We start from the raw sequence: 20,770 nt of genomic DNA on the forward strand, positions 1-20,770 counted from the left end.
TGCATGTCACTACTAGATTCAACAATCACTTATTACAACTTTTATACAGTAACTATTTTCTTTCCTCATTCAACAATATTTGCAGTCTGTTATAATTTTCAATGAATATTTCTCTTATTATCAATCTTCCAATAAAACATACATAAATTAGTAGATAAAATATTACTTTAACAATTGACAGCATTAACACCTTTGCAATTACTCTGCTTTGTAGATGTGTATATTATTTAACTACTAAAATATTTCTTTACTTATATATCCAACAAAATAAATGCGGTCATACCTACATCACTGCACACAATGCTATGTTTCATATATGGACATATGTGAGCTTAATTAAAATTGTAGTTGTGATTTGAAAATATGATACAAGTGATTCTAAGGGATGTTTGTATAGTTGCTATGTTACAAATTTTAGCAAGACCAGAAAGTTTCTTACTATTATTAGTAATAGACATTATATTTGATAAAAGAGAATAGACACTATTCCAGAAATATCAAGGGACTGAAAACCTTCCAAGCCAATAAAATGATGATTCTTGTAATTTCTATAATTTTGGTGTTATTTGATTTAATTTACACCATTAATATTTGCCATTTAATTTACACAATCATGATGGTACAAAAAATGGCTTTTGAAACAAAAGAGAGACCTCACAAATGGGCAAGCTGAATCAGAACAGAGTAAGTAAATGAAGAAATAAACATTGTGCCAATCTTTTAATTAGGAATAGAACAATTATATGAACATCAAATGCAAATACTTTTTTTGCAACATAAATACAGGAAATCCTATTTGCACTTTCTTCCCTGACACACGTATTCTTGTGTGTATGTTTAGTATCCAGATTTCAGAGTGACTTTTTTATTTTAGCAAATTAAGAAAACGAATTTTCCAGTCAATATTGAAGGCAAAAACTCAAAATGAAGCTGGGGGTCAACATGGTGGCAGTGTTCATCAATATCAACTGGAAACATAGTGAACACATTTTGCAACACACTTCTTATTCTCGAATTAAAAGTGTAGCAAGCAGAGATTTCAAGGAAGATAATTATGAAAGCGTAGCTGACATAGATAAACTATATAAGTTACACTTAAATACTAAGTCATTTTATACATACCTTCTCCAAATCTTTCCCCATGTGTGTTACCACTGAGGAGCAGATTTTGGTAAAATTTTCCTTCCTTGGAATACCAGCCTGTGGAGGGCTTGATTTTACCAATATGCTTGTCCAGTGGGAAGTTACTGTCAGCAACACCAAAGGATATCACTGATTCCTCATCTAGTAAAATATAATCAAATCATGTCAACAGTGAAGCAGTCCAACAACAGTATAAAAATCAAAATATCTAAGAGTAATAGACTCGAAAAGATCGTGCAATGTAGCAAATTGTAAAAAGGGACATACCTCTCTGCAACATGAAGTGTAAGACAAAGGCTTTAATAAGCATATTTATATTTCTAAGACAATTAATAAATTAAATGATATCGAATATACTGAATCATTCCCAGGTAAATACAGGACTCAAACAGGCAACCTCCAATGCGAAACCTAAAATGAATAGACAAGGGCCATAACTCCAGCCAAAATGAAGTAAAAAAGAGATGAATTCTAAAAGAAACATCTATAGAAACATCAATGTCTAGGCAAATGTTCTCACCAAACTGCATCACATGACAGACAAAAGGAAATGTTATGGTGAAGAAAAAAATTGAAACATGACTCTGTCAATAGTGGATTTAAAATGAAAAAAGCTGTAAAAGTCAAATATCAGAAACAAAAGCAGTTCACCTATCAAATGACACTGAATTTCAAACTGAATGCTTAACCATTGGCTGCTCTTGGTTGTGAATTCAATAAGAAAATGAAACAAGATACATTTCTGTCTGCATACGGAATTTTTATCTGTAACTATTGATGTTAACACTATTGTGAATTCAATAAGAAAATGAAACAAGATACATTTCTGTCTGCATACGGAATTTTTATCTGTAACTATTGATGTTAACACTATTGTGAATTCAATAAGAAAATGAAACAAGATACATTTCTGTCTGCATACGGAATTTTTATCTGTAACTATTGATGTTAACACTATTGTGAATTCAATAAGAAAATGAAACAAGATACATTTCTGTCTGCATACGGAATTTTTATCTGTAACTATTGATGTTAACACTATTGTGAATTCAATAAGAAAATGAAACAAGATACATTTCTGTCTGCATATGGAATTTTTATCTGTAACTATTGATGTTAACACTATTGTGAATTCAATAAGAAAATGAAACAAGATACATTTCTGTCTGCATATGGAATTTTTATCTGTAACTATTGATGTTAACACTATTGTGAATTCAATAAGAAAATGAAACAAGATACATTTCTGTCTGCATACGGAATTTTTATCTGTAACTATTGATGTTAACACTATTGTGAATTCAATAAGAAAATGAAACAAGATACATTTCTGTCTGCATACGGAATTTTTATCTGTAACTATTGATGTTAACACTATTGTGAATTCAATAAGAAAATGAAACAAGATACATTTCTGTCTGCATACGGAATTTTTATCTGTAACTATTGATGTTAACACTATTGTGAATTCAATAAGAAAATGAAACAAGATACATTTCTGTCTGCATACGGAATTTTTATCTGTAACTATTGATGTTAATGCTATTGACTTTCGATGAAGTATTTTTTAGTACTTTATTAATGCTTTCTTTTTAGCTAAATTGTGATATATAAAACTAATTTATACTGATCAAAATGGCATAGAGAAAGACAGAAATCTCTCTCTCTCTCTCTCTCTCTCTCTCGTATACAAAAGGCAAAAACAAATTACATTCACTCATCCAAAATAAAGTCCTATTTGGTCATAATTTATTTGAATCACCAGGCATCAGAATAATGATATGATGATGATATGCCAACATCCACGTCATAATTATCCATTTTTAAATTGCTGATTCTGACAGTTACTAAGTACAATGAAAAAATGACGTTTATTATCATCTACTTTCAAGTGCTATCTAATGCAATACACACATATAAACCAGTAAGCAAAATCAGACAACACAATTACATCAGATGCATATGATTAAATATTGACAATATCCCAGAATTATCCTCAATATCAGGTACCTACTTTTTGGTACTAATCACCATTGAAAAATGACTATTTTTTGGTACTCAATCACCATTCAAAAATGACATTTTTTTGGTACTCACTATACTATTGTACTTTGAAAAAAAGAACATGTACAAGAAATTCCATAACATATGGTACTATAATTTTTCTTTTGAACCTAAAGAGTATTTTTAAAATAACTTGACATCAACACTATTGTGCTATCCCTTAGTTTTTTATTTTGCCGATGGATCACTAAAAACCAGCCTTTACTAATCCAGTTGGTATAATAAATGTTATGAAGTGGTCATGACCTCTCATTTCCTTTAATGGTTAATTGATCTGTTGATTGTGTTAATTGAGTGCATACTAATATAATACCAGTAATGAGGTACAATAAATGGCTGCAGTGCCATTGGACCAGTGTTAAACTACTCATCCACCCATCAAATAAATTACGGTGATTAGGGGAAATCCATATACGATTTCAAACAATTTTGGGAGATTTTTTACCCTCTCTCCTTCATCACATTTCATCACAAAAGCTCAGACCCTCCCCTCATATATGATGTCACAAAGTTTATATCCCCACAATAAAAATTAAAAAAAAATAAAAGTGGTTTCAACTCACTTTGTATAGAAAAACACACCCAAATAACAACACTGCATTCTGAATGATTTAATACTTTTAAAAAAAGTCAATCTGCATTTAGTCCTCTGGAAGCCAATGCTAAAGAGAAAAATTATAGATAGGAAACAAAGACTTAAAATCCAAGGAATAAAGTTGAGTTGTAGACATTGCCATCGCATGAATTTATTTCTCAGTGTACTATTCCTAATATGGCAATACTGTGATGCTGTTTAGGTTTACATTTTCTCTGGTAGATGATGCAGATGTTGTTTTTATGACTTTACATTTTTAAACCCCCCCACCCCACCCCATTGTCGCACAAGTCAGATCCCCTTTCTGGCTCTTGTTGTCAAAACCATCTTGGAATATATAGAACTAGATGAACTGACACCAAGCACTGATTTCATTACTGCCAAAAACAAAAGGCTTCTGGCAAGTGATGATCAATCACTAAAGGTAGCATTCGCTGAGTCTACAAATAATCCGATTAAGATACTAAGACATTATTGGAAATAGTGGGAAAATCAACACAAATGGCAGTAATATGACCCTGGAGATGCCATGATTTTGTGCATTTCATGCACACTGTATTTGGAGAAATATGAAAAAGCATTGGTGAAAACCATTTATTGTTTTGAGTTAATGTTAATGAATAAAAATGTTGATTAAGAAACGTAACTGGCTTCTGATTTTCACAGGATCAGTGAAATTAGGCAGGATCAGTAAAACATTTATTTTAGTTGGTGAACAAATTCCTAATTTCAATCTCTGATAACTTACAGAACTTTATTTTTCTTTAAAAAATATGGTCTCCCAGGTGCTAATGGATGCTGAAACTGAACGCTCCTGTAAAATAACTTACTGAGTTTCTTTATCTCTATAAATAAATATGGTCTCCCAGGTGCTAATGGATGCTGAAATTGAACACTCCTGTAAAATAACTTACTGAGTTTCTTTATCTCTATAAAAAAATATGGTCTCTCATGTGTTAATGGATGCTGAAACTGAACACTCCTGTAAAATAACTTACTGAGTTTCTTTATCTCTATAAAAAAATATGGTCTCTCATGTGTTAACGGATGCTGAAATTGAACACTCCTGTAAAATAACTTACTGAGTTTCTTTATCTCTATAAAAAAATATGGTCTCTCATGTGTTAATGGATGCTGAAACTGAACACTCCTGTAAAATAACTTACTGAGTTTCTTTATCTCTAAAATAAATATGGTCTCTCACGTGTTAATAGATATTGAAACTGAACACCTCTGTAAAATAACTTACTGAGTTTTTTTATCTCTATAAAAAAATATGGTCTCTCATGTGTTAATGGATGCTGAAACTGAACACTCCTGTAAAATAACTTACTGAGTTTCTTTATCTCTATAAAAAAATATGGTCTCTCATGTGTTAATGGATGCTGAAGCTGAACACTCCTGTAAAATAACTTACTGAGTTTCCTTATCTCTATTAAAAATTATGGTCTCTCATGTGTTAATGGATGTTGAAACTGAACACTCCTGTAAAATAACTTAATGAGTTTCTTTATCTCTATAAAAAAATATGGTCTCTCATGTGTTAATGGATGCTGAAACTGAACACCTCTGTAAAATAACTTACTGAGTTTCTTTATCTCTATAAAAAAATATGGTCTCTCATGTGTTAATGGATGCTGAAGCTGAACACTCCTGTAAAATAACTTACTGAGTTTCTTTATCTCTATAAAAAAATATGGTCTCTCACGTGTTAATGGATGCTGAAACTGAACACCTCTGTAAAATAACTTACTGAGTTTCTTTATCTCTATAAAAAAATATGGTCTCTCATGTGTTAATGGATGCTGAAGTTGGATCACATGGATCTTCTTGTGCTTGGCAGGAAGACAAACTTGGCAACCTGCAGACGACACTTTAACAACCAGACATTTTGATTTTCGGAATAAGGAAACACTCAACTCTGAAACAAAATATTCCAAGGCATTTTATTTTTAGCATTATTCGCTAAGTATTTTTAAATGAAAAAGTTGTATAACAGACCACATACTGAAAAAAAAAGATCTGGACCTCAATAGGTATTTATGCACGAGACGAGTCTGCACAATTCCTAATCTGCTGTAAGCAAATCTGGTTCTCTGCAGTTTGTTATAAGTAATCAGTTGAACAAACAACACAGACCCTGCTGTGCCATGGCATAATGTGCTGGCAGATCAGGGTCTATGCTGTTTGAAGTTGGACTTAGGTGAGTCTATGCTGTATTTTATATTGCTGTTTTATGAACCTTTGTTTAAAATACATTTTCACTGGTTACTAGACATTCTGCATGAATTTATACAAATTCTTTTGTATTTATGCATGATTTTAAAATGTGTAAAACCTGAGTAGTCAAAGAAACGTTTCTAATTAACAAAGAATGATTGAAGTTAATTTGTCAAATAATCTACTGATTCTCTGTGATTGACTGACATGCAGTTTTGTGACAGCTGTTGAAATGATGGGATACTGCTTTGTACCTCGCGCCTTTAAGTCGGACAAAACAATGTTCATTGCATTGTCGTACTGTTCCCAGTAGCTTTTGTCCAGCAATGCTTTAACTGTCGCATCCACTGTGAGCTGCCGCAAACTCTCAACATCTACTCTTGCTATAGAGGCTGGAATATCAGACAATATTAAGTTAATAATGATGATGATAATAATAATAATAATAATAATAATAATAATAACAGTGAAGAAAAAATAATAGAGAAATAATAATAATAATAATATAAGCAATAATAATAGTGAAAAATAATAATATTAATAATTAATAATAATAATAGTTATAATAATACTAATAATATTAACAATAATATTGAGACAATAATAATAAAATAATAACAATAATAATAATAGTGAGAAGAAGAAAGAAGACAAGAAATAATAATAATAATAATAATAATAGTGAGAATAAAAGAATAATAATAATAATGATAATAATAATAATAATAATAATAATAAGTACCAACCATGGAGCAGATAACAATTCTTGTCACCAGAAAAATAATTTATATTCCTATGTCTGCCCATGTGTCCCATGATGTTTTCTAAAACAAAATGTCTACCCTTAAAATGGATATATTTATAAAAAATTGACCTCAAAGGAAAGCCCAGCCCCAGCCTTCATCTGAAACATGATCAGTGTCTAATAATGATCACGCCTACAGATTTTACTGATGGCAGTGGTGGAATTACTAAGAAAAAAACACCATAACCTCATGGACAGCATGCAGAAGCTATGAAATAAACACTTAAGGAAGATAAACTACAAGATGTCCTCAGAACTGGGATAATACAACAAAAGACTTTTAAGATCTAATGATGCAATCTCTGGAAAAATACTATTAAGAGACTGTGGAGGGAGACAATAAATAGCAATGATATTTTTATTTAAAGAAATATTATAATTATAATTTATTTTAAAAATCCAACTGTATTAGTGTCATACTACTGTCACATAAAACGCATGTCACCTTGTTACATATCATATATACTCACTTATAAGTCAAGACCAACTGCAAACAACATAGACCCTGATTTCTGTCACATAATGTACCAGCAGACCTGGAACCGTCTTGTTTGTTCTACTGATTACTCATAACAAACTGCATAGACCTGGATCTGCAGTTTGCAATTTGACTTTACTTAGAAGCAAATATATATGGTACTATATTAAGGATCTTGCGTGCTCATTTCAAAATGAAATTTATGAAATTAATCGAATGATTTATATTTTTTTCTGACAAAAAATTCTAAATTTTTCTGAAAAAACAAAATGTAGTAAAATAACTTTATGATATACCTGGATGCCTGTCATTATAACTTTGTTTTAAACAATGTCATAATGTTATTTAGATATATCATGAGGTGTTATTTAGATATATCATGAGGTGTTATTTAGATATATCATGAGGTGTTATTTAGATATATCATTAGGTGCTATTATGTGTTACATATCAAAACAAAATGATATGGGTATATTATCCTAAATTACATAATATTTGTGTGATAAATGGCAACTTTACATATAACAAATTAACACTCTCTTTGCATCTGTGTGATAAATAGAATATAACATTCATCATTAATCAGATATACAATACATGTAATACTGCATGCAATTTGCTGTTAGCACGCTCATGTAAGATTCTCGGCATCCACCCCTATCCCCCCTCTGTAGCTTGAAACATCTCTCAAGATCTTAAAACTATCAAGACATCAAACAAGAAAGCTGACTAAATTACTGAATAAAGATCTATAACTATATTATTATTTCTAAGCCTTGTTGATTATAAGAAAAGTGGTAATGCAACTCTAAGCCTAGTTGATCATAAGAAAAGAGTTAGTGCATCTCTAGGCCTTGTTGATTATAAAAAAGTGTTAGTGCATCTTTATGCCTTGTTGATTATCAAATTTTTTTTAGTGCATTTCTATGCCTAGTTGATTATAAAAATGTGTTAGTGCATCTCTAGGCCTTGTTGATTATAAAAAAAGGTGTTAGTGCATCTCTAGGCCTTGTTGATTATAAGAAAAGTGTTAGTGCATCTCTAGGCCTTGTGGATTATAAAAAAGTGTTAGTGCATCTCTAGGCCTTGTGGATTATAAAAAAAAGTGTTAGTGCATCTCTAGGCCTTGTTGATTATAAGAAAAGTGTTAGTGCATCTCTAGGCCTTGTGGATTATTAAAAAAAGTGTTAGTGCATCTCTATGCCTTGTTGATCATAAAAAATTGTTAGTGCATCTCTAGGCCTTGATGATTATAAAAAAGTGTTAGTGTATCTCTAGGCCTTTTTGATTATAAGAAAAGTGTTAGTGCATCTCTAGGCCTTGTTGATTATAAGAAATGTGTTAATTCATCTCTAGACCTAGTTGATTATACGAAAATAGTTAGTGCATCTCTAGGCCCTGATGATTATAAAAAAGTGTTAGTGCATCTCTAAGCCTTGTTGATTATAAGAAAAGTGTTAATGCATCTCTAAGCCTTGTTGATTATAAAAACGTGTTAGTGCATCTCTAGGCCTTGTTGATTATAAGAAATGTGTTAATTCATCTCTAGACCTAGTTGATTATATGAAAATAGTGCATCTCTAGGCCTTGATGATTATAAAAAATTGTTAATGCATCTCTAAGCCTTGTTGATTATAAAAAAGTATTAATGCATCTCTAGGCCTTGTTGATTATAAGAAAGATGTTAGTGCATTACTAAGCCTTGTTGATTATAAGAAAAGTGTTAATGCATCACTATGCCTTGCTGATTATAAAAAAGTGTTAGTGCATCTCTAGACTTTGTGGATTATAAAAAAGTGTTAGCGTATCTCTAGGCCTTGTTGATTATAAGAAAAGTGTTAATGCATCTCTAAGCTTTGTTGATTATAAGAAATGTGTTAATTCATCTCTAGACCTAGTTGATTATAAGAAAAGTGTTGTTGTTGTTGTTCTAGGGTTTAACGCCATTTTTCAGCACAAGATAGGCTATAAATGGTGGCCAGTATAACTGGTGGAGGAAGAACCCTGGAAAACATAGGGAAGAACCACCGACCCATGAGAAGCTAGTGGCTGGCTTTCCCACATACCAATGCTAGCCGAGCCTTGGGCTCGAACCCACGCAGACAGAGGTGAGATGGCAGTGATCAGGTTCGGTAAGCGCTTTAGATCACTCAGCCACTCGGGACCCCTAAGAAAGGTGTTATTGTATCTCTAGGCTTAGTTGATTATAAGAAAAGTGTTAGTGCATCTCTAGGCCTTGTTGATTATAAAAAAAGTGTTAATACATCTAAAAAAGTTATGTGACAACATAACTGTGTATATTTATGTGAAATGGTCATGTGACAATAGAGTTATGTGACAATACAGTTATATGACAGTGATGAATTTAGTGACTACCCAACAAATGTGGTACATGCTTTGCAAGAGAATGTAAATAAATCTGCCAATGAAAGCCGTCAACAATTGGTTGGAAATGTATGAAGTTTTACAGTCTGTCAATTATTATATTTTAGAACCAGTAAATATCTATAACTCCAGTAAATATCTACAACTCCAGTGAATATCTGCAACTGCATATTTTTGCAAACTGCAGTAAAACTTTCCTTAAATGGCCACTGAGGAGACTAAATAATTGTGTAGTTTTATAGAAGTGGCCAGTTTAGTGATTGTAGTATCTGAAATTTAAAGACCCAACAAAATATTAGCTACCAGTGATGACCCCTGCCTCCTCCGGTTTTCTTACTGTTTCATTCCTAGATATTAACAAAGTTACTAGTGTCTGATAAATCAGTGTCAATATTGTAATCTGGCTATAAACTATTAGTTTGTACACGAGTTTTAAAAAAAAGAGTAATAAGGAATTTTATATTGTTCCAGTGCACACATAGCGATAAAGTATGTGGTAGCTGTAATTTCACACACTACTTTAAATTGAGACACACATTACCTTAAATCAAAACACACACATTACCTTAAATCAAGACATACACACTAACTTAAATCAAGACATACATGCTACCTTAAATCAAGACACACACACACTACCTTAAATCAAGACATACATGCTACCTTAAATCAAGACACACACACTACCTTAAATCAAGACATACACACTATCTTATATCAAGACACACACACTACCTTAAATCAAGACATACACACTACCTTAAATCAAGACGTACACACTACCTTAAATCAAGACATAGACACTACCTTAAATCAAGACATACACGCTACCTTAAATCAAGACATACACACTACCTTAAATCAAGACATAGACACTACCTTAAATCAAGACATACACGCTACCTTAAATCAAGACATACACACTACCTTAAATCAAGACATACACACTACCTTAAATCAAGACACACACACTACCTTAAATCAAGACACACACACTACCTTAAATCAAGACACACACACACTACCAAAACAAGACACACACACACTACCTTAAATCAAGACACACACACTACCTTAAATCAAGACATACACACACTACCTTAAATCAAGACAACACACACACTACCTTAAATCAAGACACACACACTACCTTAAATCAAGACACACACACACTACCTTAAATCAAGACACACACACTACCTTAAATCAAGACATACAAACTACCTTAAATCGAGATGTGAGATAAGTAATGATAGGAGAAATGAGAAAAAGAAGATATTTAAACACTAGTAATACTGACTGAAACTAAAAAGGAATGACTAATAAAAACTACTAGCATATAAAAATTAAATTGAATGCTTCTTTAATTTGATGCTTAATTTGAGTACAACTGTAAGATCTGAATCCTCCTGAAAGCACATTTCATTTTATCCATCCATTTTTCATCCAAAAGAACAAAAAAAACCTGTAAAATACTATCGTTTGAAGAATATTTTTTAATGAAACACTACGTATATACAATAATTACCGCAGGGTATTAAAGCTCACAATTTGACGATGTTTTACAAAGCCATTGTATCAACATTGTGTCAATCCAATCTCATAGTACACACAAATGCTTGTCAGGCAAATAATCCCCAAATTCCAGAATTAAACAAGTCTAGCTTTCTCAAAACCACTAATAATTAGGTTCAATCTTTCATTCATTTTTGCATGAGCTTAAATTATCCTTCAGTATGATATGGCTTGATTGCAAAGTTCACTAATCGATGGTCATCATCATTAACATCTTCCATTTCCATGATGGCCTCCATGACCTATTGAGCATACCAGTTGCGGAAGTGTGATTTTAATTCTTCTTTGCACTCTTTATTTAATGTCAAGTGGTTGAAATTGGTCTGTACATAAGGCAGGCATAAACAAAGTATTCCATTATCATTCAATTTAGCATCTTCCCACTTTGCTGGCATCAGCACTCAGACAAAAACATGATGTAAGTAATTGATCTTGACAGATGTTTTATTCGTGCTTGTAGATATGGCAGTATTGCTGTAGTGTTCTTGGCTACTCTGGCTTCCACTGACATTATACACAGGGTACTGTTTTAAAAATTCAAGTGACTGACATTTGCATCAGCATAGTTTTTTTCTAATGTATTCTTTGTTTTGGGTATTTGTAGAGGTTACACCACAAAATGAAAAACCTACTAATATGCAAACTTTGACAGGCACAACCACAAACTTAAGTACCCATGAAATGTCCTTTTTTATTAAACAAAACCCATCAAAACTGAGCCCCATAAAAATAAATGACACTACAGTAAATTATTCTGCATGGTTGGGGCTGAAAAATATCTGAGAAGTTTACAGCAAAGGCAGGTATAGATAAATTTGGTTGTATATTTTGTAAATTTTCTTTAGCTGCCTTGAGAAATCTACAAAAAAATGCATGCTTGTGAAAATTTTCTGGTTTACAGCACTAAGCATTCACCTGAATTTTGAAAATTACACAATAAAAGTCTCATATTAATTTTACCATTCCTGCAAAGAATGACCAGTGGATAAAACCCTCCTGGTGGCTGCAACAGCATCCGCATTGCAGCAATGTCCGAGTTAATTGTGACAACACACAGAACGAGCTGGGCATCTTTATCATCAAAATCAGGTTTATCAACCTCCTTTGGATTATAGTGGACACCTAGCCCCACTCTCATACCAGGCTTCACCTGTACCACTGAAATAAGAGAGACAACTGTCATAGGAACAAGAGTGTGATATGAGAGATAGAAAAGATCATGGCTTGCTAATACGGTCAGTGTCCAAAAATAAACACTGTAATATGTATCAAATTTATACTTATTTCTCACATAACTGAAGAGAATTATCATCCATCTAATCTCTTACTAAACAGTATTCAGTAGTAACCAAAACTGAGTTAATAATTTCTATAAGCAGCTAAAACTGAGTCAATAATCTTAACTTTATTTGTTAGTAAGCAGAACATGTTTTTTATAAAGGAAAAATGAAAAGCAGTAGCCAAAGTACTATTAATACTCGCTTATAAGTCAAGTCCAATGGCACAATGCATAGACCCAGATCTGCCAGTGCATAATGTGTAAGCAGATCTGGGTCTGTGCAGTATTTTAGAGTAATCAGTAGAACAAGTAACAGAGACCCTGATCTGCAGGCACATTATGTTATAGCAGATCAGGTTATTTGTTGTTGGCAGTTTGACTCAACTTAAAAGTGACTATATATGGTAGATGATTTAATAATATTAAATAGCCATTTGAGATTTTTTTTGGCCTATGGTTATTTTGTTCATGACATGTGAGAATAAAGCTACAGATATTGATTCATTACCATTTGTAATTTACACACAGCGTATGAAATAGCACCTTGATAATGAAATCAAACCAGTCAAAATGGGCCATAAGAGTTTGTTTGGACAGTAAGTCAGAACACTCAATGTCAAGTCCCTTATAAAATAGCTACAGTGACCCAAAAGGTCTAGATTTTGTGATTACTGTACCATAAAAAGTTATCTCCCTCAGCCTGACTGCCATTTGTCAGGCACGTAACACAGCATGTTGACCATATTGCTTATGTTTCCAAGTAGGTGAAATGAAATTTTACAAATGCTTCTCAAAACCTTTCACATCCTCAAAGTATCTCTATTTTCTGGTGTCAGCATAAACTGAGACTTATTAAAAGTAAACAGTGCTCCATGGAAGTCAGAATGTGACCACTGGAAAAATTTACCACTTAAGTTCCAAGTCTGGGCTGCATACCTTTAAAATAAAGTGTATGAATGCTGTGTGTATGTAATTGCAGTTTTATCTAACCCATGCATGTTGGAAATCCTTGTATGGAACTTTGAGTCTTCTAGTTTATGGATAAAATCAAAGATTTTGGAGATAAAAAGGATTCAACATGTTCAAGTTCCCATGTCCATAAAAGGAAAGATTTTGAGAGTAAGTTATCAGAGTAAAGAAAATATTTCTGCATTGCGAAAGGCTTATTTTTCCAAAGCCGCCTTAAGTTTCCAAAATTCTGCAGGGATAGTCTAGGAACCAACCTTTTGTCTATCAATTATTCTGATGTCTACAATTAATTTTTTATGTTTGATTGTGGATTAGACTTCTTGGCCAAATGTGCCAGGTGCTGTATCTTGGCACCATCTCTGCATTGTTTTGTCAAATAAATGTTCAGTTTCAAATCAGCATGACTCAATACTTCTGTTTAAAAAAATTCTTATAACAAAAATGACACAATTCCTGCTCACTTTTTCCATCAGCCTTCCAACTGAAGAAATCCCTGAGCAGAACACAGGTTGGGGTTGGATGGATAGGGCTGCAGGATCCCATACCAACTACTGCTGACTCCTCATTCTCTGATGTATCATGCAGGATAACCTCATAGTATGAAAAATCTAACAGAAAAAAAGAACCACAATATTACCCTTTTAATGAAATTTTTTGTGTAGTTTTTGAAAAAGTAAATCTTGTCAAAATGTACCACCTTAAATATTATAACCTGTGAATAATCACTAGAATGATACTAGCCAACATGAATATCGCATGTTTCTGAGTGAAATAAAAATGTCAGATTTCACATCAATAAAAAGTACCTATTGTATTGTATTGAAAAAACTGCCCCAAGTCGGACATCACATAATGTGTCATTAGATCAGAGCACTTGCTATTTACTTGAAATCAAAGATACAAATTCTTCATAACAAGGACCTTCATTATAACACAGTTCCTGTTAACAGTATGAGAATGGTCATGGATCCCTGGTAATTAAATTATATATGTTATGTACTTCATTATAAGGCTGTGACACTAAATGGCATTATAATGAGGAAGCACTGTTGAAAAATATGTCAGACTCTGACATACCTTCACATAATGCAATAGTCAGTAATAATTTACTCTCAACAGTAAGATCCCATGAATATAGTAAACAATTAATCACAAGCAATAACATATAAACACATATAAACATGTACATAAAATGACAATACAAAAAGATGTATGGAGTTTTAAATAACAAAGGCTTTCTATTTTTCCATATGTTTTGGTTAATTTGAGCTCATAAGTGTTGTTTGAATGTAAACAGAATCCAATGATGATGGCTAATTAGCCGAGAGAGAGAGAGAGAGTGTGTGTGTGTGTGTGATTTAATACTGAGATTTCAGTGGATTGTAAATTTAAGAGACTAAAATTAAATTTATAAAGAATATTAATCATTTATAATCATTGAAAAAAATGATTATTCTTTTATGTTGATTGTACTTTCAGGCTGCCCATGAGTTGTGAAAAGCAAAGAAACCAAAATGGAAGAACCAACTTTGAACAGACAGCCATTAACTCTTTCAAATGAAAGCTCTGTGGTCATGATACACTATATGTGAACAGCCAGTGTGTTACTATTGCCCTAGACAAATTAACTTTTTAAAATAATTTTTAAATTTAGCAAACTGTTAAATTCAATTCAGAAAGGATAAACATTACCATTAACTCTCTATATAAATAAAGAATAATTATAATATATTGATTTTTGTGTCTTCAATGAATTCAAAAAAATTAACTTTGTGATCTACAGTTTAACTACATGGAGAGAGAATCAACATTCACACTGCTTTATTGGAGGCGCTTTTAGTACATACCATAAATTCATTTATTTTCATGGGTAATAATTTATGTTGTTTTGTCAAAAGATGACAATTTTGTCAGTATCTAAATCTTAAGTTTTGGGAAAGGGGTTTATTATTTCCACAGAATGCTAAATGAAACTTGTGGGAAAGGGGTTTATTATTTCCACAGAATGCTAAATGAAACTTGTGGGAAAGGGGTTTATTATTTCCACAGAATGCTAAATGAAACTTGTGGAAGGAGTTCTATTATTCCATGGAATGCTAAATGAAACTTGTGGAAGGAGTTCTATTATTCCATGGAATGCTAAATGAAACTTGTGGAAGGAGTTCTATTATTCCATGGAATGCTAAATGAAACTTGTGGAAGGAGTTCTATTATTCCATGGAATGCTAAATGAAACTTGTGGAAGGAGTTCTATTATTCCATGGAATGCTAAATGAAACTTGTGGAAGGAGTTCTATTATTTCATGGAATGCTAAATGAAACTTGTGGAAGGAGCTCTATTATTCCATGGAATGCTAAATAAAACTTGTGGAAGGAGTTCTATTGTTCCATGGAATGCTAAATGAAACTTGTGGAAGGAGTTCTATGATTCCATGGAATGCTAAATAAAACTTTCGGAACAGGTTCTATTATAATCCATAGAGAACTGATTGAAATTTGGGGATGGGGTTCTATTATTCCACAGAGAGCTAAATGAAGTTGTGGGAAGGGGTTCTATTATTTGCATCATATGCTAACTGAAGTCTGGAGAAGTGGTTCTTTTATTTCCATATAATGCTACTTGGTTGTCGGGTCTTTAAATCTAAAATCTGTAGCAACTACAATGAACACAAAAAATAGTGTCCTACAAAACAAGTGATATCATAGTGAATAATGTTTTTGTTCATTTAAGTATCACTAGTTTATCAGTATAAAAGGAGAAATGATAACCAAAGTAATTAATCAATGAAATATTACTAAGTAATTTAAAGTTTAGAGGCATATAAAAAAATTTAAACTCCATCATCAGTAAATTTGTCACTATTCTAAGAAATAAAAGCACCATATTGTTATGTCCTGTCATTAATAAGTAAGCACAGGGCATACAGTGTTATCTTCATCTGTCCTTAATGTGAAAGGGGCATGCAGTGTTATCTTTGTCTGTCCTTAATGTAAAAGGGGCATAGTGTTATTTTTGTCTGTCCTTAATGTGAAAGGGACATAGTGTTATCTTTGTCTGTCCTTAATGTGAAAGGGGCATACAGTGTTATCTTTGTCTGTCCTTAATGTAAAAGGGGCATAGTGTTATTTTTGTCTGTCCTTAATGTGAAAGGGACATAGTGTTATCTTTGTCTGTCCTTAATGTGAAAGGGGCATACAGTGTTATCTTTGTCTGTCCTTAATGTGAAAGGGGCATAGTGTTATCTTTGTCTGTCCTTAATGTGAAAGTGGCATAGTGTTATCTTTGTCTTCCTTAATGTGAAAGGGGCATACAGTGTTATCTTTGTTTGTCCTTAATGTGAAAGGGGCAAAGTGTTATCTTTGTCTGTCCTTAATGTGAAAGGGGCATAGTGTCATCTTTGTCTGTCCTTAATGTAAAAGGGGCATACAGTGATATCTTTGTCTGTCCTTAATGTGAAATGGGCATAGTGTTATCTTTGTCTGTCCTTAATGTGAAAGGGGCATGCAGTGTTATCTTCATTTGTCCTTAATGTGAAAGGGGCATACAGTGTTATCTTCATCTGTCCTTAATGTGAAAGGGGAATACAGTGTTATCTTCATCTGTCATGAATGTGGAAGGGGCATACAATGTAATCTTTATTTGTCCTTAATGTGAAAGGTACATACAGTGTTATCTTTGTCTGTCCTTAATGTGAAAGGGGCATACAGTGTTATCTTCATCTGTCCTTAATGTGAATGGGGCATACAGAGTTATCTTTGTCTGTCCTTAATGTGAAAGGGGCATACAGTGTTATCTTTGTCTGTCCTTAATATGAAAGGGGCATAGTGTTATCTTCATCTGTTCTTAATGTGAAAGGGGCATATAGTGTTATCTTTGTCCTTAATGTGAAAGGGGAATACAGTGTTATCTTCATCTGTCATGAATATGAAAGGGACATACAGTGTTATCTTTGTCATTAATGTGGAAAGGTTGTATAGTATTTTATTCACCTGTCATTAATGTGGAAGGGGCATACAGTGTTACCTTCATCTGTCATGAATATGAAAGGGACATACAGTGTTATCTTTGTCATTAATGTGGAAAGGTTGTACAGTATTTTATTCATCTGTCATTAATGTGGAAGGGGCATACAGTATTACCTTCATCTGTCATTAATGTGGAAGGGGCATACAGTGTTACCTTCATCTGTCATTAATGTGGAAGGGGCATACAGTGTTATCTTCATCTGTCATTAATGTGGAAGGGTATAATGTTATCTTTATCTGTCATTAATGTGGAAAGGGCAATGAGTATTATATTCATGTCATTAACGTGGAAGGGGCATACAGTGTTACCTTTGTTATTAATGTGGAAGGGGCATACAGTGTCATCTTCACATGTCATTAATGTAAAGGGGACATATAGTGATACCTTTGGCTGTCATTAATGTGTAAAGAGCATACAATGTTACCTTCATCTGTCAATAATGTGGCAGGGGCATATAGCATTATCTTCATCTGTTATTATTGTGAAAAGGGCAATGTGTTACCATTTGTCTGTCATTAACGTGGACAGGGCATAAAGTATTGTATTCATCTATCATTAATGTAGAAGGGGCATACAGTATTATTTTTATCTGTCATTAATGTGCAAGGGGCATACAGTGTTATCTTCATCTTTCCTTAATGTGAAAGGGCATAAAATATTACCTTTGCCGGTGATTACTGTGGAAAGGCATACAGTGTTACCTTTGTCTGCAATTAAAGTGGAAGAGACCTACACTGTTACCTCTGTCTGCAATTAAAGTGGAAGAGACCTACACTTTACCTTTGTCTGCCATTAATGGAGAAGAGGCACACACTGTTACCTTAGGCTGTGATTACTGTGGAAGAGGATTAGTGTTATCTTTATCTGTCATTAATTTTGAAGCGGCCTACACTGTTACCTTAGTCTGCCATTAATGTGGAAGAGGCCTACACTGTTACCTTCAAATGTCATTAATGTGGAAGAGGAATACAGTGTTATCTGTCATTCATGTGGAAAGTGTCTATACTGTTATCTTTTTCTGTCATTACACTGTGAAAGAGGCATACTCCATTACCTTTTTCTGTCAAGTTCTGTGTTTAGGTCAATGTGGCAACAATTATATTCCATTAATATATTTATTTTTTCTTTGATAACCATACCTTTGTCTAATGACTGAGGACTTTGTACAGTGACAAGAGCTTCCTTTTTTTTGATAACCATACCTTTGTCTAATGACTGAGGACTTTGTACAGTGACAAGAGCTTCCTTTTTCTTTGATAACCATACCTTTGTCTAATGACTGAGGACTTTGTACAGTGACAAGAGCTTCCTTTTTGTCATAGAGGAAGACATTTTTGTCCACATCATACTGAACACCTCTTTGTTTGATCCAGTGCAACATATTCCTCTGAAAGAATAAAAAATAATAAGGAATTTCTGTACATGTAACTTTCTTCCTGAAATGTACAGTAAGACTAGGCTTTCTGGAATGTACAGAATCATCAGGCATGCTAAAATGTACAGTATCATCAGGCATGCTGAAATGTACAGTAGGGTTAGGCTTCCTGAAATGTACAGTAATGTTAGACTTCCTGAAATGTATGGTAATGTTAGGCTTCCTGAAATGTACAGCAATGTTTGACTTCCTAAAATGTACGGTAAGGTCAGGCATCCTGAAATGTACAATAAGGTCAGACATCCTGAAATGTACAGTATGGTTAGACATCATGAAATGTACAGTAAGGCTAGGCTTCTACAGTAAGGTCAGACATCCTGAAATATACAGTAAGGTTAGGCTTCCTGAAATGTACAGTAAGGTTAGGCTTCCTGAATGTACAACAAGGTTAGACATCCTGAAATGTACAGTAGGATTATACATCCTGAAATGTACAGTAGGGTTAGTCTTCCTGAACGTACAGTATGGTTAAACTTCCTGGACTGGACCTTTTGAATGTGATATGGATATTCTTTATTGTATGCAGTGTTGTCCCTTTCATGTTTTGGTAGGGTGTTACTCTCAACCATACCTGAGGTACACCCTGCTCTCTTTGAAGGTGGGGGTGGTGCCCTATTTTAATTTAAACAGTTTAATGCATAACATATACTAAGATTCAACATGTGCATTTGGGCATCAACTAGGCATTAACTATGCATCATTGGGCATCTACTAGGCATCATTAAGCATCATTAGGTTTCAACTAAGCATCACTGGGAATGATTAACAACAAACCACAGTTCATAGATGGTGCCATGGCATATTGAAAAGGAAATCAGAAAAATACTAATTTTATTTCATGCTATCTACAGAGCTACTCACATACAACTCACGTACTAAGTTTCATCAAAATGGCAACTTCAGATCTGGATAGTGTGATTTTCCCTTAAATAAACCAGTGGAGTGAACAAAAATGCAATCTCTTCTTGAGAGAGTGTCCTCAAAAGAAATTTTACTTTGGTAAAAATGTCCTGGTGAACAACCAGCAACTTGCCCTGACTTGTGATCTGGGGAAAAACACTGATTTAACATTTCTGCTATGATTTCACTTTATAATTTTCATACTGCATTAAAGTAATATTAATTGTGTCACTGAAATAGAAAAGATAAAGCAAAATACCTGGGTTGTCTAAATTAAGTTACAACACAAACAATTGTTGATTTTTTAAAATTTTCCACAAGAAAAAGACAAAGACAAAACTGTAGCCAAAGTTCTTACATGATAGTCTTATATTTGCCTGCATTTCATACAAAATTAATGAAGCTTGTTGAATAATTTGAAGACCTTGCTTCCAAAGGTTGTCAAAAGTTTTAAATTATGCAACTCCTTGTATACATTTCATGTGAATGGATTCCCCAAGTAAGATCCTCTTACAATGTATTAATTTGACACTTTATCGTTTCATGTCAAGTTTACAATGTATTCATTTGACATTTTATCATTTCATGTCAAGCTGACAATGCATTAATTGACACTTTATCACTTCATGTCAAGTTGACAATGTATTCATTTGACACTTTATCATTTCATGTCAAGCTGAAAATTCATTGATTTGACACTTTATCATTTTAAGTCAAGCTGACAATGCATTAATTTTAACAATCTATTTTTTTCACATTAAGCTTACATTTCACTGATTTGACATTTTATCATTTCACATCAAGCTGAGGGTAAGGTTTATAAAGTCAAATTTGGTTATTTATAATAATTACTATTATAGAATAATAATAATAATAATAATAATAATAATAATTT

At 32.9% G+C, this 20,770-nt stretch overlaps 1 protein-coding gene across 1 annotated transcript in view; it reads right to left on the bottom strand.

The window, feature by feature from the left end:
• LOC149786564 (uncharacterized) overlaps positions 1-20,770 on the bottom strand; it is a 54,164-nt gene that overhangs the window by 23,866 nt on the left and 9,528 nt on the right. The window contains exons 6-11 of the mRNA XM_089977071.1: positions 18,807-18,927; positions 13,975-14,121; positions 12,226-12,423; positions 6,277-6,414; positions 5,556-5,723; positions 1,123-1,284 (exon numbers count right to left, since the gene is read on the bottom strand). Of these exons, the coding sequence (XP_089833197.1) occupies positions 1,123-1,284; positions 5,556-5,723; positions 6,277-6,414; positions 12,226-12,423; positions 13,975-14,121; positions 18,807-18,927 (934 nt within the window). The remainder of the gene's footprint in view (positions 1-1,122; positions 1,285-5,555; positions 5,724-6,276; positions 6,415-12,225; positions 12,424-13,974; positions 14,122-18,806; positions 18,928-20,770) is intronic.

The sequence above is a fragment of the Sinohyriopsis cumingii genome, chromosome 12, assembly GCF_028554795.1.
Source record: "Sinohyriopsis cumingii isolate HCF-2022 chromosome 12, ASM2855479v2, whole genome shotgun sequence".
NCBI classification, from domain to species: domain Eukaryota; kingdom Metazoa; phylum Mollusca; class Bivalvia; order Unionida; family Unionidae; genus Sinohyriopsis; species Sinohyriopsis cumingii.